General features: G+C 41.6%; 1 protein-coding gene across 1 annotated transcript in view; it reads right to left on the bottom strand.

The window, feature by feature from the left end:
• dlgap2a (discs, large (Drosophila) homolog-associated protein 2a) overlaps positions 1 to 26,866 on the bottom strand; it is a 404,743-nt gene that overhangs the window by 99,492 nt on the left and 278,385 nt on the right. The window contains exons 7-9 of the mRNA XM_036593314.1: positions 23,286 to 23,296; positions 20,182 to 20,562; positions 18,928 to 19,634 (exon numbers count right to left, since the gene is read on the bottom strand). Of these exons, the coding sequence (XP_036449207.1) occupies positions 18,928 to 19,634; positions 20,182 to 20,562; positions 23,286 to 23,296 (1,099 nt within the window). The remainder of the gene's footprint in view (positions 1 to 18,927; positions 19,635 to 20,181; positions 20,563 to 23,285; positions 23,297 to 26,866) is intronic.

Genomic DNA, 26,866 nt, shown 5'->3' with positions numbered 1-26,866 from the left:
TGAGAAACAGCAAGCCAAGTGTGTTTCCTCCCTGTTTGGAGATCAAAAGGAGAAATAGGTCACATTGAGATGCTGCAGACTGAAGGAAAACCCTTTCATTAAGACACTGGTACAGTGGAGGCTCCTGCGCTGCCTCTGCAGTGGGACGAGGATGGGAGGGGGGCTCCTTTCATGATCCACTGGAGCAGCTTTTTGTCTGACTCAGCCTGCGTCTACTGATGAGCACCAACATCTGGACGAGAAGAAAGACCACGTTTCTTAACCACTGTGCCTACGCTTCTCATTAAAACCACTCACAGCAGCATAACGGCTGCAATCAATACACGGACTGGAGTCACCACTGAGCTCACGCCATGATTTTTGTTTTAGATGCTAACAACCTGCTCCACTCATACCCAGGACGACTGCTGTGAAAGAGGCTCAGGATTTTATAGATTGGACAACTGTGCCTTAGTGATAAGGACTTACATCAGCAAATGATTCAATAGCTTAACAATGGACATCACATTCTGTAGGCCAAAGAAGCAAAGGACCATCCAGATTGTTACCAGTGTAAAGTTCAAAAGCAAGGTCATGGTATAGGGGGTGTATTAGTGCACCCATTAGATAAGTAACTTGCACATCTGTGAAGGCAACATTAATGCTGAAAGAATTATGCACATTTTGGAACATCATATGCTGCCTTCTAGATGACGTCTTTTTCAGAGACGTCCATGCACGTTAACGTTAGCAAACCGCATTCTGCACATGCGTATCAAAGAGAGTGGGTGCTGGACAGGTCTGTCTTCAGTCCAGACCTGTCTCCCATTGAAAACATGTGCCTATGCTTCTCATTAAAACCTCTCAAAGCAGCATAACAGCCAAGATCAATACACGATCTGGAGTCACCACTGAGCTCACAGCACGGTTCTGGTTTTAAATGCTAATAACCAGCCTCAGTCCTCAGGATGACTGCTGTGAAAGTGGCTCATCAAGGCCTTTACTGATTGGAAAGTGCTGCTTTAATGAGAAGCACCGTCTTTTTTGAAAGATGGATTAGTTCCTTTCTTGATCATGGTTGCTGCTGATTGGCAATTCGACAAGAAACATATCAATGGGGCTCCTGGGCATTATCATCAACAAATCAGGGGTTCAATCCCCAGTGGTATCTGTAAAGAGCATCACTGGTCTCGCTCGCTCTGGGTGGGGAGAATAGTCCTCCCTTTTGCTTCAATCAGTGTGGTGCTAGCCAAAACCGTGGTTTGAAAAGATGTGGTGGTCTCAGAGGAAGCATGTGCTAGCCTTAAACTTCAGGTGGGAATTAGCAATGACTAAGTTGGGGAAAAACTAGGTTAAAAAGTGTCAATTGCATGTAAAGGTCTTCTATTTAACAACTATAGCAAAGATGCAGAGGGCACTACGCACTCTTGGCTGACAATGCAGACAAGCCTTAACAATACAGCAATTATTTGTGAAATAGTAACATATCATTTTATGTTGAATAAATATATCATGAACAATTCCTGACCATTTTTTATTCATTTAAATTTATTCTTTTAAGTAGAGACAGCAGCACATCGTAGCCCTTCATTCCGCCACTCTGTGTAAGCTGAATAGTCCATTTTTATGGAATCATGTGCCATATTTTCAAATACATGCACACAGTTGTATGCAAAGATTTAGAAGTCCCTGGACAAATGACATGTTTTGTTAATTTGAAGTGAAAATGGTTTAAAAAAAAGCTATAACTAACTTAAAAATGGTATTTAGTGCACAATTTCTATTTATTTGTTAAACGTATTGGAAAAAATAACTTATGCACAGGCCATGTTTTATGTCCCCCCTCAATATGTTGAATTCAGTAAATAAACAGTCATTTCTAATCACTATTTACTCAGTCAAATGAAGGAAAAACCTGCAGTGAGAACGGCAGCGGCAGTAAATGAGTCAGATTCTATTAACAAGCAGCTCTAAAGTAAGCTAAACTTTATCTTCGTTAGTGTATTTGCTAACACTCATTTTAATATAATGCCTAATAATACACTCTACAAAAAGATCGTCCTTCAAGGGTTCTTTAGTAAGTGATTGTTGCTTAAGTGATTGTTTGCACAATGAAATGCTCCTTCAGATTGATGGAGAAGGTGTTGCATATGGTTCTATATAGAAACTTTTTTTTCATGGTTGTAAACAGAACCATTCCCTTTACTAAAGAACCCTCGAAGAACATTTTTTTTTAAAGAAATAACATTAGAGACAATAGAAAAATAAGAAAAAGTTCTCTTAGCTTCAGTGTTAGCTTCAGCACTACTAGCAGCTTCTGGCTAAAAGACTTCCCTCTGGTTCATGTACAAATGGTTTCCAAATATTTAGCCAAAGTGTGAAATACAAGGGGTCCTCGGGGGTCTGGAACTGCCCAATTAACCTCTTGGACCGCCAAAATAAAAATTCTGTGTGTTTTTGGAAAGAAAACTTATTATGATGTTATACTGCTTGTAATTTGTCATAAAAATTATAAATACAATTTCAGGAAAAGGTAACTTTTCAGACCTGCTTCACCCACAAAACACAGAGCTTCTATCTTTGATATTCTTATCTATATATTATAGGGTGGCGCTGTTGCTTATTGGTTCATGAAATTGGTCCTTCATAGCCTAGTAACTGCAACCATGCCCAGGATATCTGAAAACCTGAAAACTTTCCCAAGAGTTTGGTGGAAAGAGTGAATTTATACCCGTTTCTTAAACCAAAGGCACAAGAGGAGACCCAGAAGACCCCAATATGAAACTAGAAACATGATATTTCCATGTTAAACCAAACATTTTGCCACAGTTATAGCTAGCACCAGCAGAGCTATGGAAAGTATGTTAGCAGCCAGCCAACCCTGGAGAACCTAGCCAGCACGGGACCCCCTGAATACCAGTGGGTATTTTGCACACTGCCTCTATACATATTGTAGGGTTGATGTAGAGACTATGGGAAGGCCATGATTCCACCACGAGAAGTGCTCTTTTTTAAACACCAGAGCAGAAAAGCACATATACAAGCATGAACCCATGGTAGAGGTCACCACTAGCCACAGCATTCACCCTCCACGGTGACCACCAACCCTCACAATAAACACATACCACATACCTTTAACTGACAAACAACAACAACATTAATAACATTTAATCTCATTTTTGGAGGGGGTGCGCCTCCCATGAGCCTCTTGAGGCTCCTACAAGCATCTAGAGGCCAGCGCCAGGCAGCAGCAGGTTGCTACAATATTTCCACAATGCAGCACTGAACATCTAGTAAAGTCAGTTTATTTTTGAATAACAAAATGTTTTCAGAGGTTTCTTCTCTGTGTTTCTGCATTTCCCTTTTTGCAACTGAACTTTCTGTTATGACAGACATCTCAACAGTAACTAAGAGAGGTGGGACTTCCCAGAATTGAGTCAATTGCTTTTGTATTATTTTGGTAGTGTTGTTAAAGCAGCTGGAAACTCACAGGTGAACATGTGCAGCGGACGACCCAGATGAGTCGTGAGCTTAGCTCGGAGCCCTTCTCAACAGCAAGCGAGAAAATATCAATCTGGAAAAACTGCAACAACAACAACACAAAAGTCCTTTCAAATCATGTCAAATATCGACTAGGAAGCAACACAACACAGCCCAGTGCGGAACCCTGGTGCTGCTTTTCTGGAAAGCACCTATAGAACAACAGCTGTAAATTGAATTCAGTCGTCTCAGTGTATTTGTAAATTTGTCTTGGTTCATCAGGTTTTACACATCTTTTGACAGCGTTCTAGAAAAAAAGTGTCACTGGATCGATTTCTTGACATAATCAAACTGACATAATGTGCACTTTTCTTATCACCTTACGGGTCTTTAGCATTTGGTAGAACAAAATAATGTGGTCGAAGAGTCAATGAAACTGTGCAAATGTCAGAGTCATCCAAACACACCATTACACTCACACACACACACTCACACACACACACTTACACACACAGAGCACAGTCTTCGGGTTAATTAGGTCTTGGAGGAGTTTGATATTTTTAGATCTTTAATTACGCTCAAAAGCCGGAGGACAGGCACAAGCTGGGATGAGATTAGCGTAATTTGAAATTACTGATAAAAAAACATAGAAAACAGAAACCACTGGAGTAGCTGTGTCTGTGTGTGGGGGTGTTTCTCTCACTTTCAATAATAAAAAATATACAAACGTTCTGAAATTGAAGCCTGCATTCATATTCATTTTGAACACTGCAACAGTTCAAAAAACATCTAACAGGTAATGCATTCATGTCTGGGTATAAAAGGAGCATTCAGGAAAGGCCTAATTCCTTATGGGCAAGGATGAGTCCAGGCCTGGCAAAAAAATATGTCCAAATAAACAGTTTAATGATGTTCTCTGGTCCAAAGAAGAAAGGGACCATCCAGATTGTTACCAGTATAAAGTTCAAAATCCATGGGGGTGTATTACTTTTGGAGCAACATATGCTGCCTTCTAGATGACGTCTTTTTCAGGAACTTTCATGCATATTTCAACATGATGGATAGTCACATTCTACACGTGTTACAGCGGTGTGGCTGCGTAATCAGAGAATGTGGTGCGAGATTGTCCTGCCTGCAGTTCAGTCTCCCATAGAAAACCTGTGGCGTGTTATGAAGTGCAAAATATGACAACAAAGGCCCCATACAGTTGTGCAGCTATAGACTTCCACATGTTGCAGACAACAAATTTGGAATGAGTGTATATTTACCAACACAAAATTTGATTTACTATCACTGCTTTCTGTTTTTATTAGCATTTCACCAACCGTCCTAATGTTTTTTAAGAGCTGAGGTTATGTATATAAAAAACTGATTCGAAAATAGTTGGGCCAGTGTACGTGAAATGCTAAAACACAATATACATTTCCTCTGTGCATCAGTCTATTTCAGTTGAGCTCAAGGCCAGAGAATACACCAGCATTATTGGTCACTGTTGACCTATCACTGTGCATAGTACAGTCTTAACTTGCATTTGTGGATGCAGTGATGGACAGTGTTTAATAAAAATTTGTCAATACTCATCAAACTCCACCCATCCTTAAGGACTAGGTCTTTCCAGGATGCTCTTTTTATATTTAAGCATGATTGCATCACCTCTTTAAAAATGTTTTCTAAACATTTAATTTTTCATCAACATTGGGTAAAGAAGTGCAGATTTGGCCTCTTTTAATGACGTACTAGCTACTCTGCGTCTGATTCATGAAACGTTTGTATGGCATGAGATGAGCGGAGATTTGAGCACAAATGCTGAATCAGTTAGTGCGTGAAATCAAGCGCCAGCCTACCAGCACCTCATTTACATACCATTTACATGAAGCACGCCCTGATTCATGCTGATGTTTCAATAAAAACAACAGCATTCAAGGCAAAGTTTGAGTTTGATCAGTGAGTACACTGCTCCCCCTACTGACCAACTTTATAGTGTTAAAATTACGACTTCTGAAAAGAATAACCTGTGAAATAAACATCACATCTCAGTCATTTTAAGAAGGTAGAATGATGTGAAATTTATACACTCCTACCAGATGTGAGTTTGATGGTACAGATTCCCCAAAGATGGAACTGATGTATCATAAAACTGTGAAACCGTCATTTTACAATTTGACTGTTTGCTGCTAAGATAGATATGGCCCAATATTTCTAGTCTTAAATCGCTCCTGTCCTAACTTTTTGGAATGTGTTGCCGGCATCAATTTTAGGATGAATGTATATTTACAAAAACACAATAAAGCTGATATGGAAAATCAAATATTGTGTCTTTGTACTGTTTTTGATATTTCTGTTTTTATTTGCATTTTAACTACTGTCCCAACTTTTAGAGTTGTAGAAGAACCACTTTTGGTTCCCACAAAACCTTGTAGTGGACGGTTCTTTTGAGAACAATTTTTGTAAATGAGATATGTGAGTGTGAAGAACCTATTTAAAGTCAACCTGCTTTCAAAATGTATGCTTTATGTACGTATGCTCTTGTTAGTTGATGTCGTCTGTCATATTAAACACAATTCATTTTACCATTTTACCAATACTTGTTTCTCTGTAATCTTTGGTAAAAGTATAAAGACATGGCCTCTAAACACCTACTGATGTTTGGTTACATCACTGTGTATCAGGGGTTGGGAACATTTATTATATTAACCAGTAATATCATAGCATATATTAACTCCCTGCCCCTCCACCACCACTATAGCACAATTTAAAACCCCAGCTGTGGTGAAAATATGTACCTGGGGGATCTGTAAAAGTGAGATCCTGGCACCGATAGATTACAGTATGCTATTTTCTACCCATTTACAAAGCCAAAAACATCTATTTCAAAGGTAAGGCAGGACATAAATGGTCCTTAAAGATTTCCATTTACATTAATGGTAGACACTCTAATCCATCTAATCCAACTTTGATTATTTTATAAACAAGTAAGCAAAGGTGTTAGAAATCTTGCCCAGGGACTCTTATTGGTATAGCGTAAGGTGCCTGTCTAGGGGGATCAAACCCCAGTCTGCAGCATGGGAGGCACTGGTGTTACCCACTACATTATACCACTATAACATTTTCCATACCTATTGTTCAGTATGCTTTAGCCTGGGATGATTAGGGTTAGGTTTTTTATGTTTGCTTTCCTTGTTTTTGTACATATCTATTGATTTTTGCTTGGTTATGTTGTCTTCATTGGGCAAAAGTTGGGGAGCAGTGAGTGGACATTTGCTTTACAGTGAAGGGTGTTTCACTGTTGGTTGTATCTAAGTGAATCCGGTATTCTGGTTGATGTATAAACTGTCTTGCTATTGTTTTGTATCATCAAGCGTTGAAGTAGATAGGGTGGTGACTGCACTGCTGTCAGCATCAGGTGATATCCTGATGTTATGACATTTTGGACATCTAGGGAGTTTAGAAATTGTATCGATCTACCCACTTTTACACAGGCCTACTCAAAATTTTATTTCTGCCTGCGCCACTGCCATTCTGGTCTTGTCTAACAGAGCTGTAGGCATCCCGACTTGTACTGTGTGGTCCTGTAAGTACACATTGTGGGTGCATGTTGCATTGAGGCCTTTAGGAATGTTGTTTCGTTCTACTGTACAGTTACAGAGGCTTGGGATGACAAAGTCCCTCTTAAACTTGCTATCGATGCTGGATTGGTACCATCTCTACTGGAAGGATGCTATGTAATATTCCATTACTGTTGGTTCATTTCTGAAAACACATGAAATGAAATTCACCATGTTCAGGTAGTGTAAAAAGTCTTCAAATGGTGTAAAAAAATAAAAAAGGGGGTTTTGATGCAACAGACAAGATAGAGAGATACACAGAGAAATACAGCCAGACAGACAGACAGACAGACACACTCACACACACACACTTTTCCCGGATCTCCAGAGAGATACATCAATGACTCGTTCACAGGCTCACAGTGTGTCTGATGTGTCTACAGTGCCAACCTGTCAGGCCAAACCTGTCACACTGTCATAGAGCTGCTCAAAGCAAGACACATAAACATACACACACGCACCCACACATATGTTTGTCTTACATTACTAGTGAGGACTTTGATTGATTTCTATTGATTTTTGTATTACTGTAGCCAATTAATACTACATCTACACCTAAACTTAACCCTAACCTTAAGCTTGGGCTCCAAAAGGCCATTTTTCTGCTCTTTTAGTTCGATGATGAAAACAACACCTGTTCTTTTTTTTTGCTGGTCCTCACTTGAGCAAGAATGTCATGTTATCCTATCATTGTGAGGACATGTAGTCTGAGCACACATACACACAAGTTTAGCCTTTAGGTGTGCTAGTTCATCTCATCTCTCATGTCCTATATGCTCTATTGCCATACATTCATGTTTTCTATATAGTAGGATCCAAAATAAAAGTCTCTAAACTAAACAAATGGCAAGTCTGTACGTTTTTCTAGAAGTATTTCACACCAAACCACACTGAATGACTTGGAACATTTCCTCCATTTGATTATGTAGAATTTTTTTAAATTGGTGGATTTCTCCTTTAAAACCTGTAAAGAGCACGTTAAGGTATAATATACTGAAATGAAACATCCTTAACATTTAAAAGATGTTTATTAGGCAATATATGTTTTTATCCTGACACTTTTCCTTCACGTAGGGCAGTCCACCAACCAGTCCGCATTCCTGCTCCATCCCAGCTCCCAACACACCTGAACCAAGCCGTTAAAACCTCTGAATAGCTGGTACAACTGAAGTGGAGCCTAGTTTCAGAAAAACTCTGGAATGTCTGAGGTCTTGTATTGACCACAACCGCGGGCTACTGCTCTGCCCCTTCAATAGAAGTCCAAAGCCCTTAAAAATGCCAGATATTATTCTGATTAAAACTACCAGAAATGCCTCCTAGACATCAGCCCTACACTGTCTACCTACACTGCTGCACACACACAGCATTCTGTCTCTCTAGCTCTCTCTGCAGGCTTTCAGAGCGACACGGCATTGAGCCGTCTGTCTCTCTTCTCCTACTTAATCAGCGTCTCCCTCTCTCCCGCTGACCGGCCCACCTTTAGCCCATCAACACACTCATTAACCAGCTTATTAAGGCACCCAGAGTGAGATATAAGGCGAGAGAGAGAGAAGCCAAGCGAGACAGGGAGAGGGAGAGGAGATAGATATGAGAGAGAGAAGCATAGAAAGGGAACAGAAAGAGAAAGAAGAGAGAGATATATAAGAGAGAAATACAGAGTAAGAGAGAGACAGGAGAGAAACAAAGAAAGAGGGAGAGAGGTATACAGAGAGAGAGAGACAAAAGGGAAAATCAGAAAGAGAGAGACAAAAGAGGGAAAGACGGAAAGAGAGACAAGACAAGCGAGAGAGGGAAAGATGGAGACATAAGATGAAAGAGAGAGAGACATAGAGAGAGGGAAGAGAAAGAGAAAAGAGAGATACAAGTGAAAAATACAGAGAGTAAGAGAGCAAAAGTGAGAGAGGATGAAACAAAAGAGGGAAAGACAAAAAGAGAAACAAGACAAGTGAGAGAGGGAAAGAGAGAGACATAACATGAAAGAGAGAGAGACAGAGAGAAAGAGATAGAGAGAGAGATGATAGAGAAAGGGAAGAGAAGAGACATAGAAAGGAGAGAGATAAGAGAAAGAGACAGAGAAAGAGGAGAGAGAAACAGAAAGAGCGAGGGAGAGAGATATACAAAGAGAGAGACAAAGGAGGGAAAGGCAGAAAGAGAGTGAGAAATACACAGAGACAGAGGTGAGAGAGGGAGAGAGATATACAAAGAGAGAGAGCGAGAGAGAGACAAAGGAGGGAAAGGCAGAAAGAGAGTGAGAAATACAGAGAGACAGAGACAGAGGTGAGAGAGGGAGAGAGACATCGAGAGATACAGAGAAACAGAGATTAAAGCACAGCATGCTGTTTTCATGAGGGTGAATCTAAATGACTGGAGACGAAGACGCTCACAGTAAACGAGTGTGTGTGTGACTCTGACTCTCTGCTGTGATTGTTAATAATGGTTATTCATGAGGCTCGTTAGCGTTGCCTCGTCTCACCCTCTCCCTCCGCCGGCGTCTCCAGCACAGCCTGAGTCTGTAAAACACACCCTGCTAAACAGCGCAGGCGACAGAAGAGCTGATTACATTAGACTACACCAGTAAAAACAGTCCCTGATCACCACGTGAGCTTCGGTCCACTCTGAACAGACCAAAGAAGTCATACTGCATGATAACAGGGTCAGTGCTTGAGACCTAAAGGGAAATTCCACTGATTTTTTAATTTCACCAAATTTCAGCGTAAGTAAATCGGTGAGATGTAAACACAGTCATTCCGAGTGGTTTGACTAAAGTGTTTCATTTCTAGAGAAACTTCAGAATAGCTCAAAGTTGTGGTGATAGGAACCAGACATCCAAAGCATCCCTCACAGAAAGTTATTACATGAAATGGTTATGAATATGATGCCAGATCTGCCTCAGACCTTATTTTATTGCATCTCTTATTTGAGTAAGTTTTGTCCTAAAAAGTATTTCTGATAATTCATTTATGGTGGAGAGGCACACGCTGGACATCGTTAGTTAAATTTTGTCAGAAATGTCCATATTACCATTTTCAACATTGTTTACAAAACTCAGAAGACACACTGAGTGAGATTCACTGAGAGGGGACATACAACGTAGGTGTTTCTAATAAAGTGGCCATTGAGTGGAAGTACATGGTAGGTGTTTCCAAACAAGTGGCCAGTGAGTGGACATACAAGGTAGGTGTTTCTTATAACGTGGCCAGTGTGTGTATATCTAAGCAACATTCTGAAATTATTGGGAAATATTTTGGCAGTCGTGTAACTGCTAACTAGCGAGCAGATCGCTCCTGCCCGTCGTGATTCTGGTAGAAAGCCGAACCCAAAATGGAATCAGTCACTGCAGGGGATTCATTTTTTTGGCCCAGAGTTTTTCACAAAGTGCTGTGAAAAATGCTGTGATGTCACTGCGGTAGAGATAGGACCTCTCTGATCTCTCACAGAACAGCTCGCAATCCCCCAATCCCCACCACAGCAGGGAGCAGAGAGAGAGAGAGAGAGAGAGAGAGAGGGAGAGAGAGAGAGAGAGAGAGAGAGAGAGAGAGAGAGAGAGAGCATGGACAGAAACAGACTTAGAGAAAAAAAGTAGAGAGAAAAGACAGAGTGAGCAAATAACCTAAAACAGAAAGACAGAACAGAAATTAAACAAATAAATAATGAGGAAGAAAAGAACTGAGTTTGACAAATGCAGCACATTAAGATTATAATCTGATCAGGAATAATCTGCTCTGTTCCTACACAAATCAGACCTATAGACCTCCAATTAGAGAGAGAGAGAGAGAGGAAGAGAGAGAGAAGGATGAGAGAGAGGAAACAAAGGGAGAGACAGAAGAAGAGAGAGAGAGAGAGAGAGAGAGAGAGAGAGAGAGAGAGAGAAAGAGGAAGAAAGAGAGAGAGAGAAAAAGAAAAAAGACTGAGAGAAAGAAAGAGAAAAGAGAGAGAGAAGAGAACTACAAAGATGAGAGAGCGGAAGAGAGAGAGGAAGAACGAGAAAGAGAGGAAAAGAGAGACGGAAAGACAAAGAGAGAAAAGAGAGAGAGAGAGAGAGAAAGAGAGAGAGAAAGAGGATGAGAGAGAGGAAAAAAAGGAGAGACAGAAGAAGAGAGAGAGAGAGAGAATAAAAAGAGAGAGAAAGAGGAAGAAAGAGAGAGAGAGGAAGAGAGAGAGACAGAAAAAGAAAGAAAGAGACTGAGAGAAGGAAAGAGAAAAGAGAGAGAGCTCTCAGATAACTTTATCAAGGTCTCAGGCCTTTATTAGCTTGTTAGAGCTTTAGCTTGTTCACTATCATCACTAGCAAATGCCAGGTGACGCAAATTTCAAACAAAAAGCATTTACAAGCTGTGATGGGGGGATTACTTAGTAGTAAACATGCAGTGTCCCTTTTGCTTCAGGCCTTTTTCCTCTTTTATTATTTTGAAACTATAAAAGATAGAATTAAAAGGTAATTATGCTTAAAATATTAAAGAAATGTGTCATCTTTAACTTTATTCTTTCTGGAAACCACCCAAAAACTAAACAATACAAGACCCAGCTAGTGCAGAAGCATCTCATGTACAGTAGCATTTTTATATATATATATTTATATATAATCACTCCACACAATCATATCACTCTACCATGTTAAAAAGCATGAAGATGTTTTTTTTTCTCATTTTCTTCTTTCCAGTGGTCGTAATTTTAACACTATAAAGCTTGCAGAGCCACAGAAAGCTGTTGTTTTATTGGCTCCCAACCAAAACATCTGGATTAATTACTCTGTGCTTCATGTATATGATATGCAAAGGAGCTGGTAGGCTAGTGCTTGTTTTCATGCACTGAAGCGCATTGATCATTTGCACTGAAAGCTCTGCTGGTTTGTTAGTACAGTATACTGGGTAACACCTCTGCCTTCTCTGCTGTAGATGGGGGTTCAATCCTCCACCTGGGTAAGCACTCTACACTATACCAGTAAGAGTCCTTGGGCAGGACTCCTAACACTACCGTTGCCTACCTGTGTCAAATGATCAAACTGTAAGTCGCTCTGGATAAGAGCGTCTGCCAAATGCCGTAAATGTAAATGTTTCTGTGCAACTTTGATGAATAAGGGCCAATGTGTTTGTAGATTTGAAGTGGATATATGCTCTGGAAGTATATTAGATATCAAAAACACATGTCTGAATACTTGTTTCCCATCACTGTATACTGTGGATATAAGGAAATACAAGTACATACACTTCTTCTATAGGGGAAGGCACATTAAGACTAGTGTCTGATCAGCAAGAATCTAAAAGTCAGGCCTATATTAGTCTTGTTACTGAGAGAAAGAGAGCAGGATAAATATAGAAGTAACAGCAAAGGAGAATAATGCACTACTAGCAAATGTGAGAGAGAAACAGTGGAGGAGAACATCAAGAACGTGCAAAAATGAGAAGGGAGAGCATCACCGTGTGTATTTGTGTGTGTGCGTAGCTAAGTGCCCAGAGGGAAGCATGTTTTCAAGTGCGAACGATGTGCCAGTTAGCGGTGACTCACTCAGCTGGTGTAGAATGGCTCTTCCAGCCAATTTAACACCTGCACTCCTCTACTCCATCAATACACCGTGTTCACAAATGTTCACGATGTCCAAAACAGTCGCTTTATTCTCCAGCACAACACAGTGACGACAGCCGTTACAGCCTCTTAACTTCTGTTTGACCAATCTGCTGCAACCAATCTGAGACCAAACACACAGTAAGACTGAGTCGTTAGTGAGAGTCTTCGGGAAAAACAATGGTTTGCAAAAAATAAAGTAATTTATCTCAAGTCAAGACATGTTTGGTGTCTGAATTCCGCTTCTTTAGTTTTACTGGAGCTGCATGGCTAACGTAGCTAACAAGTAATAGAATTCAACCACCTAAAAATTGGCACTGTGCATCATATATCTGCTTTAAACCGTGTAGAATGTTAAAGCAGCATTATGTAAGAACGGTTATGTCTTGTTCTTGGGGTCACCCTATAGTTGCGGAGTGTCATGAATACTAATCGTGCTGCGAGCCCCTCATGGACAGCTGTACGCATGCGTTTGTTGATGAGCTGAATGGTACAGAATCCGACTCCCGTTTATGTGCACACGCATCATGCAGCCATATGGATGCTACAGAATACACTCGCAATTTCGGTTCTTTCTATGCGTCTGCATGCATGTAAAGGGGGGTTTGAGCCTGCTGGGGCCAACGCTTAGATGTTTGCGCCACTCATGTTTTTGAGTTATTGAGTTTTGATATTTATGGCCCAAACTGAAGGCCTAACTTCAGTTGTCATCATTCACCTCAGACCCTACTACAATACTTCATGTATCTGGCAGAAACTGTGGGTGGTTTCCTACAGAAAGGTCTGTAAATTAAGCAGAACAGATGTAATACTGTAAATTAAACATTATATGTTTGCATTAATGTTCAAAATGTTCAGTTGTTGCAGTGCAAGTCTGGTGTAGCACCCCTAGACCGAATGGGACAGACCTGGGCTTTCCTTGAGATTCATTGGTCCAATCCCCATTTCACTCCTCGCCCCTAACACTTGGCCCTTAGCCCTCCGTTTTGCGTGTTCACGTCTAGGGGTAGAGTGTCCCGATTTTGTTGAGAGGCTACATGGCCCTCTAAATAGAGTTTTTTCCGAGGCACACTCCAAACGGAGTGTTATGAGAAAAAAGTGAAACCCACAAATATGTTTATTTTCACTGTTAAAAATTACGATAACCATTGTATTATCTTAGTTTAATGTCTTTTCAATGTGTCATAGTCCTTTTCTTCATAACAAGCATAACATATCACTAATAGTATACTAATGTCTCAATAACTAGCTGGCTAAATTTCCCGTTCCACCTTAAATAGTCCAGCAGTACCAACGCCTGAAGCGTCAGAATGTAACTGCTGCTCCATTTAAGGTGGAACAGGTAAATTAAAATGAGAAGCTGGCGGAGAGCTGCTCACATCACCAAAGAATTAGTGATGGACAAATTATCACCCCCCCCTTTCAAAACATATGATGCCCTAAATTTAACTAAAGACCAGCAGTGAGGTTGCTATAAGAGGAAGAGGTAAAAATAAGAAATAACACTGGGCCATTGAATGTCCTGTGCACAGAATTACTGAAGTGAAAACAGCACATAGACTTGGATTTGCTTGGTTAATGAAGCACATTGTCTGGGTTGTTCGGCCAGACTGGGCTTCCAATTGAGCAAATGCAAGCACTTCAGGTGACACAGTTTCCAAGAGAAGGTCTGACCCTGACCCAGGGTATCTACTCTCATCGAGTGGGTCTTCAAGCAGGAACAACACTGATCTGTTTACACGCAGATGAACGTTAGCCAACGGCATGAAATGTGCAGCGAATACAAAGGGACGGCTAATGCTAGCATGAACCAAATCATGAACACCATTCATGCTCCTTTGTTTAAATGCCGTTTTGAGCACCAAATTGATGAAACGCCATCTAGGCTTCGTCTGGCATCTGACATTTTACAATCCACCGCTGTATCACGAATGCTAGAGCTAATCATGTGAAGAAGCCGAAAAAAAGAGCGACTGTTGTACAAACTCAACCATCTGTGCTGAGCAATTTGACAACCCACGTCCGCCGAGGGCCGGAAAAAAAAGTGGAGGCAATACAACTAGACAAAAAGCAAACAGGTAAAACTTTTTAGCATCGATCCTGCTCCCAACCACATCCCTGGCTAACGATTCCGTCTCCCTCGCTCGGCTGACCTTACTGATGAAGAGACTCCTCAGAAATAGCTCCTTTATTTCCTTCTCTGCTCTGCCCTACCACTTCCTGAGCCGCTGCTCTAGCCTCCCCCGGCCCCCCGATGGATGATTCCACCTTTCGTTCAGAGCGAAGGGGCATAAATCGCCCCGAGCGTGTGCGTCACAGAGGTCCGCATTGATAACAGCTGCCAAAAACAGCAGCAGCCGGATAGATGGGCTGAGCTATTTTTAGGGCCTCGTGTTTGTCGCGGCCGAAGGAGCCGGTTCAACCACGACACAGAGATGCATCAGAGTCATGGGCCATCAGATGGTGCAGGTCGTGGTGGCACGTGCCGGTAATTAATCCTATCTGACACGGTTGATAAACACAAACCTGAGCTAATTGGTGTCTAATGACGACGGACTGACACAGGTGACTGGTGCTTACTCTGCATTAGTGAATGAAAAAAGAGATGAATTAACTAAAAAAAAACAAGAGCGTCATCCTGTGGATTTACCCACCCCTTTCTCCTTTTCCATCCCACATAGGATCACAATCACAGGTCATCAAGACATAAAGCCCTTTCCCACTTAACTCGATGTGTTCATCTGAAGTGTTAGTCAAGCAATTATGAGCTGACACACCTCAGTCTTGATTGAACTGACAACTACTACCCAGTCATTTTCATAAGTGCCTATTGCTCCGTCACTCATTAGTCCAGGATGAATGCAGCTAATAGGTGGCCTACGATGTGATATTAATTAGAGTGTCATTGGAATTTGTGCAGCTTTATGGTTACAAATACCAATGCAGCGGAGGACAAAATACATTGAACAGGTGGATCAGAATGAAGTTCCACTGCAAGCTGCACAATGCTGCGTTTACATGTTGGTCTGTATACAAATATCTGGTCTGTGGAGGTCCTGCGGTGGTCCCTTTCCATTGATGGATGGGGTGGGGTTGGGGGGTGACGATAAACTGCAGCAACAGATGGGCTACCATCAGTAATTGCAACCTATTTGGTAGTGAGTGTAGGTAAACTCTTAAAATACATGGTTATTCTAAGGTTCTTTAGTAAAGGGAATGGTTCTATTTAGAACCCTGAATAATATATAGAACCATTCTTTACCGTTCTTTAGATCAACATGTTGTATATGGTTCTATATGGAACCTTTTTGAAAATGGTTCTTTATAGCACCAAAAAGTGTTCTTCTAATGTTACAAGCTTGACATTGTAACAAGAGCAGAACCTTTTTGGTGCTATATAGAACCATTTTCAAAAAAGGTTCCATATAGAACCAAATACAACACATTCTCCATGAATCTGAAGGATGATTTGACTGATTTTGCCTGAAAGATCCATGGATGTTATTTTGAAAGTGATATTTTGAAAGTTATAGAAAAAGGAATTTCCTTTGTACATCATCAAACTTCAAATTCAGTTTCACATCTAATATTTTTCTCTTACAAACCTTAAAATTCAATTTCAGTTTCAGATGGTATGATATACATTCAAAACAATATTAAAATCATATTTTGCACTGAAATTCAAATGTGATGAATCTGACTCCATAGGTCAATGGCAGACCAGAGATTCCATTGTTTTCAATGGAGCAGTGACGGAAAATTTTGCGACCGGCAGCAACGTACCACAGAAGCCAGTGGAACGTTCCGTCAAGTGTTAACTGCTCCGCTGATCACGATAGTGGAATAAACTGGATGTTCATTTTTTTGGGAGTCATGGATGCCAAATATCTCATTAAGTCCAGGGGAACCAATTATACAGCAAAAATGAAGAGTACAGAACATGCTCCAGACTTTTTCCACCTTAAATACACAATAGACACTGCTGAAGGCATTTTTGCCAATGATGCTGCCGTTGGTCGCGTACCACTTTGAGGCATGGAACAGCAGTTTTTCAACTTCAACACATAAATGCAGCATGAGGCCGTGTCAAAATACAGCCTAGTAAGCAGTGACAGGAAAAGGCTGTTTGACTGACATGCAAAACGACCAATCGCATTTACCGCAATGTGTCTGTAACAAAAACAAGCTCACTGTAACGCTTAACAAGCACAGAAATCTTAAAAACGTAAGTTGGTTTAATGAGAGAACAGAGTCAAGGCAAATCCAAAAACAGTATCCAAAGACAGGCAAAAGTCAAAAAACGAGAAAATAGAAAAACACAGGCAACCAGAAGAGTAACAGTCAAAAACAGGCAATGGGTTCAGCACACAGGTCAGGAAATCAGAAGAGACCCGCTCAGTAAACCAGTAGAGTGGCAATACCTCACAAAGAGGAGAGCAAACCAGGATCCTTTTAAAGTCTAAGGCAAACGGATACAGGTGTGTTGAAGTAGTAGTCAGGTGACTGAGAACAAAGCAGAGGCCTGTGATTGGTGGAAGGGGTGATGTCATGAGGATTGGGATTCTGGGAAATGGAGTCCTGGAGCTTGTTCGGCAAGGGAGGAAAACCTGGAAGCGTGACTCTCACGACACATAAAGTGGAGTACCATCTTGTTTACTTCCTACTAACAGCTTCGAACTAAATTCAGGAACAACAAAAATGCAATAGCAGGAATATTTCATGGTTATTTTGCTCTGAAAGGCTCATTGGTGCTCACAGGTGACAACTGATTGCTACTAGCATTTAGCTAGATAAACGGTTGTTTCCCATTGGATTGATAAAAGCAGCACAAGGAAGCACAGATAGTCAGAGCCAGTATAAATTCGGTGAGAGATGAGAATCTGTTGTGATTATGTAAACAATATAAAATAGTAGTAAATCTGAAGAAAAATATGCCTGTTTTGTCTCATAACACATATGCATGTACCTCTCCACCAAGAATGGATTTAACCTTCTCAAAACTATTCTGAAAACAATGTGTCATACATCAGGCAGGATATTCATAACCATTTCACATAATAACTATCTGTGAAGTATCTTTCAGAGGCATTAAATCTTTGGACATCTGGTTCCTGTCACCACCACTGTAAACAATTCTTATGCTGTTTTTCTCAAACAGTGGAATTCCCCTTTAACAAAACTGCCTTCATTCTGACTCTTAAACCCTCACCACCAAAGCCTGCTACTTAACAGTTACCCCTAGTGTCCCTACTCAGCTTTCTGATACACTTAAGATTTATTGAACATGTTTAATCCCTAATACTGCCCATGCTGGACACCAAATAACCGCAGGTCATGAGCCTGTGGAGCTTTCGGCTGACTCAGCCGGAACGGGCCAGGATCTCCCGGACAGAGTTTATGGCTGCCAAAGAGTGATTTCTACATTAATCTGGGCCTTTCCTACCTCTTAGCCCTTCTCTCCCCTGGTGATGCCACTGATGATTGCCCCTACTGAGTGGTCATCCTTTCTGAATGCCACCTAAGCCTTTTTGGGTGAGTCAGAGCTATTTATGAGCAGACCTTGAAGACTGAAGAGCATCTGTTAGCAGCAGATTTAACAGGCTAGCTCTTTGGCAGATACTAACAATCTAGCAGTGCTACAAAGAATAGAATAGTTTTAACAGTCATACACCTTACTGTACTTCAAGGTATTTATCTAAAGAGCAGTCCATTGAATAACGAAAGCTGATAACGGTGATACATTAGCGTGTTTTACTACCAAGCAATCCATGCTAATCAATATGACTCACGGTTAGCAATATTTCTGAATGTTAGCACAACTCTGCAGGGTATCCAATCCTCTGGTCCTGCTGGCAGAGCTAATAAATCTGCTCTCAACCGAGGCACCGCTTTACCACTCTACAGGAAAGCGTGTCAGGCTTTGCACTCCATCATCAGGAACACGTACACAATCAGAAAGGCTTTCAGCAACAGCTGGACTGGTAAATTGCTACATTATAACCAATCTTGGTTTGGTTTCTGCAAAGTATTGTGACCTTAAGCTCGCCACTCGATGCTTTTGGGACACCAGAGCCCGACACCAAATGGTAAACGTACATTAGTGGTATGGGACTCATCCCCATAATGTCATTTTCTCCAATATTACAACCCAAAGGTCTCAATCCCATGTTTTATCCTTCCATCTCGACACACACCTTTTGCAGTGACCCTTCCATTTAAAAGCAGTGAACTGCATAACAGCATCAGAGCTTCACAAAAACAAGCAGAAGAATCTCAATTTCAACCCCATGGTGAGACTGACCTGCAGATAATGACAAGGCCTCATGGAGGACTTGAGGTCTTGAGGCATCATGGGTTTCTCCAGGTTGAGCGAGGACTTGCGGTAAGCCTCTTTAGCCTGGCTAACAGTCAGCGTGGACCAAGAGCTCCGCTTCATGAACTTGCCCTCGGGAGCCATACCCATTCCCTCACAAGCCGAGCACTTGACGTCGTTGTTGCTCTTTGAGGTCTTAAGCGAAAGGTCTCCAAAGTGGCTCTGGACCGAGTCCGGGTAGCAGTGGCTTATGTGGTCCACGTGGTGGCGGCTCATGACGCTGGGAGTCCGGTAGGTGCTGTCGCTGTCCAGGTTGTCGTCAGAGCTCCACCAGCCGGCGATCCCTGAGCGGTGCTTGGAGTCGCCCTTGCGCTCCTTGCTCTTGCTCCTCTTGCTGTGTTTGTGATGGCCGTGGTGGTGCCCGTGGTGGTGGTGGCCGGCGTCCGAGCGCGAGTCGCCCTTGGTGCCGTTCATCTTGGACGAGCCCTCCAGGGAGTGGGACTTGGTGAAGAGCTTCTGCACGGAGTGCACCAGGTGCCGGATGCGCCCGGGACTTTCGTTGCGCTGCTCGCTGGTGGTGGTGGTGGTGGAAGTGCGTTGGTACTGCAGCGTGTGGAAGCCATCTCGGTGGATGGGAAGCTGCTTTTCAAACTGGTCCAGGAGGTTGGCCGGAATTCGGTTCATCTTCCCGGAGCCTCCACCTAAGGAACAAGCGATAAGTATAATATCAAAATACTTTTCACTAGGGGTGTAACGATTCACAAAATGAATAATTCAGTTCAAAATGATGTCCACATTGCATTCTTGGTCAATAAGATAATTGTTGTTGTGGTCCAAAAAAAGAGAAGTATGTCAGAATGGTAACTTTACAGGAGAAGGCAAAAATGTTCAGTAGTGGATCTGCGTACTTTGGAGTGATCGAGCTCTATCCAGTACATTTGGGATGAGTTGGAGTGAATCAGAACTAATCACTAAAGCTCTTGAGGCTGACTGCAATCAAACCCTCACAGCAATGTTCCAACATCTAGTTTAAAGCCTTTCCAAAAGAGTAGAAACGGTTACTGCAGCAAACGGGGACAAACTCCCTATTAATACCCTTGATTTCAAAGGACCACTGGTGCCTTCAGAGGTTCAGACATACAGTGTAATGATAATGATACTATGTTCTCTTATTGCTCCTACCTGCACCGATACCTCCACCTCCTCCTCCTCCTCCTCCTCCTCCTCCACCTCCTCCGCCACTGTGAACAGTGGAACCGTCCTCCCGTGAACTCTCGTGATGTGAGCTGTAGTGCATCCTTGGGAAGGTGCTGCTGGAGACGTGGTCGGAAGCCATGGAGACGGGCATCACCATGCACTCGGAGTGGATGGAGCTCCGCGGCGAGCAGCGGTGGTGGTCCATAGGGCAGCTGTCCGTGGGGCTAAGCAGGTAAGACGAGCGGGAGTCCGAAATGCCATGCTGCAGGTGGTCCAGGGAGTGGTCACAGTCCGTCAGGCCGCAGGTGTGTCCGGGTGTGATGGTCAGCTGGGGACGGCCGCCTGATAGACCTTTCATATTCCTGGGAGGGGAGGGGTAGCTGTCTTCATCGAAGTACTGGATGGGGGACCATGAATACGGCTGGTCTGAGGAGAGAGAGAGAAAGAGAGAGAGAGAGAGAGAGAGAGAGAGAGAGAGACTTTGAGTCAAAATTGTCCCACAGTTATTATTATTATTCAGCTGTCAGCTATACTCTCCAGGTTGCCTTGTTTGTTTTGGTAAAATAACACAAACATCTTATTTGACTAATTAGGAATTATTCTTGGCTCAGCCGAAGCTCATTAGACACGTCAAGTTTGCTGGCGCATGGTTGAAACAAATACCTGCAAAAAAAGCGATGCCCTCAAGCACAGAGTTAAATAGCGGTGCTGCAGTTAAACGGAAGCGTAAGGCATGACGTTAAAAGAAAAGCATGTATGTGGGAAAGATGGTCGTTTGCATGTAGAAAGATCAGGCCATTAACCTACTGTATAATCTCAAAAAAAGTCAACATGACATGCAGCGCTAGGGGAGTGCCAAGGCAAGGCTGTAAACTTTTTGAGCATTAAGCACTGGTGCTGTAAAAGTTGCAAGTGTTATAGCACAAGTTAGAGATAAAATGATATAAAATTGTTTAAAAAGTATAAATCTAAACCAGGGTAAATGTTTGTATGATAATATTCATAATTTAGCGTATTAGGGGTGAGGGAAAAAAGTGATACAGCATAGTATAACAAAATTTTATTATATAAATTAAGTTTCTTATGAAAGTGTTAGTCTGCTTGACAATCCTATATTGCTGCAATAAAAATGACTGAAGTGAGATGAACAGACTGAAAACTTTGTCTCATTAGATAAAACATATCTTGACAAAGCTTTCCTTTGGGGACAAAATTTGCAGTTGAGAAAAGGTAAAAAATGGCAATACATGTTATCGCAGTACGCAGCATATAACAATATTTTTAAAATCACAGTAATATTGTATCCAAACTTAAGCATGATGATATCATCGTATCGTGGGACCTTTGATGATTCCCACCCCTGCAACATATAGGCTAAAGAAAAGACAGCAGGGGCTGCTTCCATATCCAGAAACGCATTTCAGCTGGCGAAACTCTTAAATCAAATTGTTGCCGGCTTTTAATATGACACTATAGCCCCAGACTAAACAACTTTTGGGTAATGTGCAAACTGTGAGACGTTGTACTTTGTATTGTTCTCTCTTCTGTATTACCTGATGGACTACAGCTACCATAAACACTAGAAATTAACCTGCATCACAGTTTGCACATCTACACTTTACACACCATGTTAGGAAAGCTCACAAATAACTGACTATAAGCAATGACTACCATAACTACTTGGACTTGACACCCTATTTGATTGGAGTGCAGCCCTATCGGCGGAACTAAATTGTTCAGCACTCGTTAGCACCCCTGAAAAATGTTCTTAATATCTTATTATTATTTCCACATTCACCTCAGCCTCCCCCCATTTCACTTATGAACAGCAGTTGTACACTATGTTACCAACTGAACTGCCTAGGCAGTTTTTAATGGCGTAATTGGTGCAGTTCTCCTGAAAACAGGACATTTTTATAAAATCACAACATGACAAAAAAACTCAAGCTGAGCCCTCCTCAAGCCCTTCTCGGCGAGGCTTTCAGCGGACAGCTAGCAGCTAGCGTTTCCATTTATCCAATGCAAAGTAAAATAATAGCCTATCATTTTGGCACTGCTGTGCCATCCGTCAAAGCCAGCTTTGGAGGCAGAGCAGTCTGAGGTGCGTCAGGAGCTGTCCTTGGGAGCCAGCGCTCCGAGATTAAAACCGCATTTTCTGGAATCTTTCAGCAAGGACGGACAAGGGGACCCTGCCTGTAACTTAATCAAAGCAAAAAGCGTTGCGTTTTGATCAGGTTCACTTCCTTCTATTATTTCATTTTTTGTGCCTTTTTTGTTTGACATGGGTGAGATGCTGTGAGGTTATCTAAGGGGTTGAAAAGCAGGTTTCAAGAGGATGTAACATAGCAATGCTAAGAAGAACAATATGGACAAGCAGCTCTGTCAACAGTCAGACTTAGCAGTGTCAGCAGTGAAGCTCAGAAAATACCCTGTGCCTGCTGGAATGGGAGATACATGCCAGTAAACATGACTAAATACCACAGGAAACTGAATCTAAAGTGAACTGGACTAATGAATGACAGTTAGTATAAGATTAAGTGCGTTTAACAATCTGATAACTGCAGAAAATCTGATTTTTGCCAGTAATCCATTTAACGTGTTTACATGCACTTGGGTAATCAGATAATGGGAAACCTCTGGGTCTACATGAATCAGGTAGTAATTGGATTTCTGCTTTGCAACCGGCCAATAAACCTAAAGAAGAAGGCGTGACGTAAACATGTCTTAAATTCTTAAATACAACATTTCATCAAGCATGTAGTTGGTTTTAGCATCGCTCTAAATGTGTTTTGTTGTCTTCTTGCTGTGCTGTGATAAATGCTGCTTGCTGTTTCTGGGACGGCGTTCTGTTTTTACATATGTCCATACAGAGAAAAAAGAAAGAAATCAGAGTAAGGGTATACGTGTGCTGATAAAACACATCACTGAGCTAAATTCCAGTTCCCTTTATCAGATTTCTTAATCAGATTTCAATGGTCCTAAATCTGATCTAAGAAATCAGATTACGCTGCTTAAATGACCACTTAAATAATCAGATAACTGCCAAAATCCGCCAGTGATTGGACTGTTAAGTGCATGTAAATGCACTCCTGGCTGTGATGCTAATGCAGAACTAGTTAGCATCATTTTAATGTCTCCCTTCATTAAACCAAGGCTTTCTCTTTAATATTTGCATGAGAAAGTAGACTTGTGACATTTTCATCTCCCTGAGCCAGACTTCATCACATTCTGAACACTTTTCTCCGTGGAGGTACATGTGAAGACGCTACATTCGTGCAAGAAACACTATTTTGAGGGGCTGAGAAAACTCACAGGTACGTCCTGCATATTCATGACACTCAGTGGAGCAGAGCTTAGATCTTTCTTCTGCAAACCACTAAATCCCTGATCTTCACAGGTAAATGTGAGCAAATATGGATCACGGATTACTGATATCCATGAAAGACAGAGGTCACACATCTTCTGCAAAGTTCTCTCTAGCTTTTGTAGAATCTTTTTAAATTTATCCAGAAATGTATATCTTGTTATCTACTTAAATGCAAACTTTGCAATTATGTCAAGGTCTAGAACGGTAGTTGACTAGTATGTGCAAGTGGGCATATTGATGCCTGTACCATGTTCTCATTAGCATATGTGTGGACGATGCTGTACTGATCACCACCAAAACCAGAACATGTTGTGTTTTGAAGGCTGGTATGATGCACATGCTGGGTGCCCAGTTAAACCCACACCCAGACCAGCATAAATCAGCTTAGGAAATCACTTTTTAGCCAGGATGAGCACGTTTTTATATTACATTTTTAGATATGAAGCACCTCATGGGTGTGGCTTGTAACTCACACACTCATGTTTAGCAGGTTGAAGATTCTCCACAAGGGGGAGCAACACAGCAGCTTTTGGTGTTTTATATGAGTGTTGCTTTGCATCAGTGACAATGTGTTCAAACAAATATTCAGTAATCATTTTAAATAAAAACAAATGATGGAACCAAAAACTTTGCCAAAACAAGGTATCGCACTCCTACATACAGGATGGAGCCTTAGCATAGCTAGTTAGCCTTGTCAGTTATGGTCATATGATTTGTAAGTTATGACAATATAAGGGCTAAGTGTGGGCTTTCCGAAATGGGACCTCGGTCAGTTGTGAAACCAGGGAGACATGCAGGCTCCCATGTAAGGGCCCTTGGTGGCAGCCCACATTAAGCCCTGATGCAAGGGCTTAGTGTGGGCTTCCCATAGAGGGGCCCTGATCTATTGTGAAGCCAGAAGCATGTGTGAAGCCCCATGTTAGGGCCCCATTCTGGCAGTCCACACAAAACCCAAATGTGAGGGTTTAATGTAGGCTGCCCACAATGGGGCCCCAATCTGTTGTAAAACCAGGGGCAAGTGTGGGGCCCCATGTTAGGGCCTCATGCTGGCACAGCTTATCACGGTTTCGGATGTGCTTCCACCATGTGGCTCTAACTTTAGGGCCCACATATGTCCCTGGTTTCATGACTGACCACTGCCTCACTACAGGCAGCTCACAGTGGGTCCAATTTTTAGCCCACAGTGGCCCCACATTGGACCCACATTGGCATAATTGCTAGATAGCCTTTACTGATACCTTATAGTGCTCATTGAAAATGAGCTACAACAGAGTTTCATTTGTTTTTTCTCAGTATCAGATTAAAATTGTCAATAATGCAGGTTTACAAACTTTAACAACATAGGATAAAACTGGTACGTTGATCAATTAAATAGAACAACAACCATTTAAAATGTGATGTCAGATGAAATCCAGATGAAATTATGAGGTGGAGTCTTCGCTGGCTGTAAATATATCAAGCAGACCACCAGGCCAGGACTAGATTTTCAACGCCTTCAGCAATCGATTGGTTATGTGGCGTCTCTGTGGCCTTAAAATTGTGACTGACCACACAGTCCACTTGATGACTAACAGTAAAATTAAAGCCCTAAGATTTATTTGATCTTCTCTGGTGGCCGCCCATCGCGCAGGGAGTAAGTATAAAGGACATTTTGCCCTCCTTATCGTATTAGCATTTAAATAGCAGTGCTTCTGCTGCAAGTGAGTCTGACAGACAGCAACTCGCGTCCTCATTTGGCTTCTGTAAGAGGACTTGCAAAACAAAGTTAATAGATAATCAAGCCAAGAACAGCCTTCAGAGCTAAACGGTACAACCTTCAGAGCTGGCAAAGCTTCAGTTTGAACGAGGAGTATAAAGTCTCGAGGCTTTTGTGGATCTATTGTTCCGCATCGATAAGCTACTGCAAAGGCAGCAGTGGAAAACCACAATAGAACCAGCAGATTGCCAATGTAACAACATCAGATTTGATTCATACTGACATATGAGGTGCTTCCTTCTCTGCATGAGTTCTTTTATGTCTCAGCTTTTTCTCTTCCACAGTGGAAAATGTTTGTTGGTGGTGCAAGTGTTGAGGCCGACTTATTCACTGTTAATTAAGTTGCCTTTTATATATAATGCTACGTCGTTGGTATTACGTTGTCTGTATTGTTTTAGTGAGGTCTTTCTTTCTTTGCCCTTTCTTTGCTTTTACTCATAAAGTATAAAAATCTCAGTCACGGTCTAATAAAGCAAAGGATAAATAGTGAAAGGAAATCCAGCGCCAGACAGCTAATGTCAACAACTTGTTCAGTTAAACCATATTTCAACAGAAAAGTATTAGCCAAAATGTCAGGCTGGGGTGAAGATTTGTCATTACATTCGCAAGTATTGGATGGTGTTGCGAAACGCAGCAGCGCTCTCGAGGTAATAAAGAACATTCGGCAGATTTTATCCCTCCGAGAACAGGTCTAATGCCTATGAATCCTGGGTAATTCCTTTTTTTCTTTCTGAGTAGTTCAATTGTTGAGATGTAAACAAAGTAATTAAGCGTGGATTGATGTAAAATGGTTCATTGTAGAGAAACTTACTGACTCAGATTTTCTTTACAGTGGTGGTGATAGGAACCAGGGCTTGTAATATCTGTATCACAAATATAGCCATTTTACATACTATCAAAAACAATCAGTGAAGCTACACAAGTCTTATCAGTTTTTCTATGCTGGTAATGGTAAAACTGTGGTAAATCTGAAAAAAATAAGTTTTCTTTGGGGACTACTGTGCCTCCCTATCTGTACCTCTCCACCATGAATATATATTAAAATCTGTTTTGCACAAAAACACCAATTCACCAAAATCTCAAACAAAATCTCAACACATAAGACTGTATTAATAATGCATATAAGTGCATTTGCTCATGTTCACTTTAAGATGCATTAAATGCTCTGGACGTCTGGTTCCTATCACCACCACTGTGAACAATTCTGACTCTGTAAGCTTCTCTGGAGCAGAGCATTTCACATCAAACCACTCTGAATGACTTTGTTTGCATCTTAACCATTTAATAATGCAGAAATTCTGAAGAATTGGTGGAATTCCCCTTTAAAGACAGCAAAGTCACCTTAACAGAAGACAGAAAAATGCAGAAGAGAGAAGAAAATTGGGCAGACTCCAGTCTCAGCAAGCATGGACACTTTGCCTTTTGTTCCAAACCCTCCCCAGTGGCTAATTAGGGTTCAGAGAAACTGTTGACCCGTAATGAGTTCTTTAGGTCGGGTAAGCTTCCACCTTAATGATGCCAAAGTCATCCTGAACTGGCAAGACACTGAAAAGTGAGCAACTTTGCTCTATTGGCACATTTATTTATACGTAATTGTTCAAATTAGA

Source organism: Colossoma macropomum, unplaced genomic scaffold (assembly GCF_904425465.1).
Source record: "Colossoma macropomum unplaced genomic scaffold, Colossoma_macropomum, whole genome shotgun sequence".
In the NCBI taxonomy this organism is placed as follows: Eukaryota; Metazoa; Chordata; class Actinopteri; order Characiformes; family Serrasalmidae; genus Colossoma; species Colossoma macropomum.
Note: the sequence above shows the minus strand (reverse complement) of the source record. Positions and strands in the feature narration are given on the sequence as shown.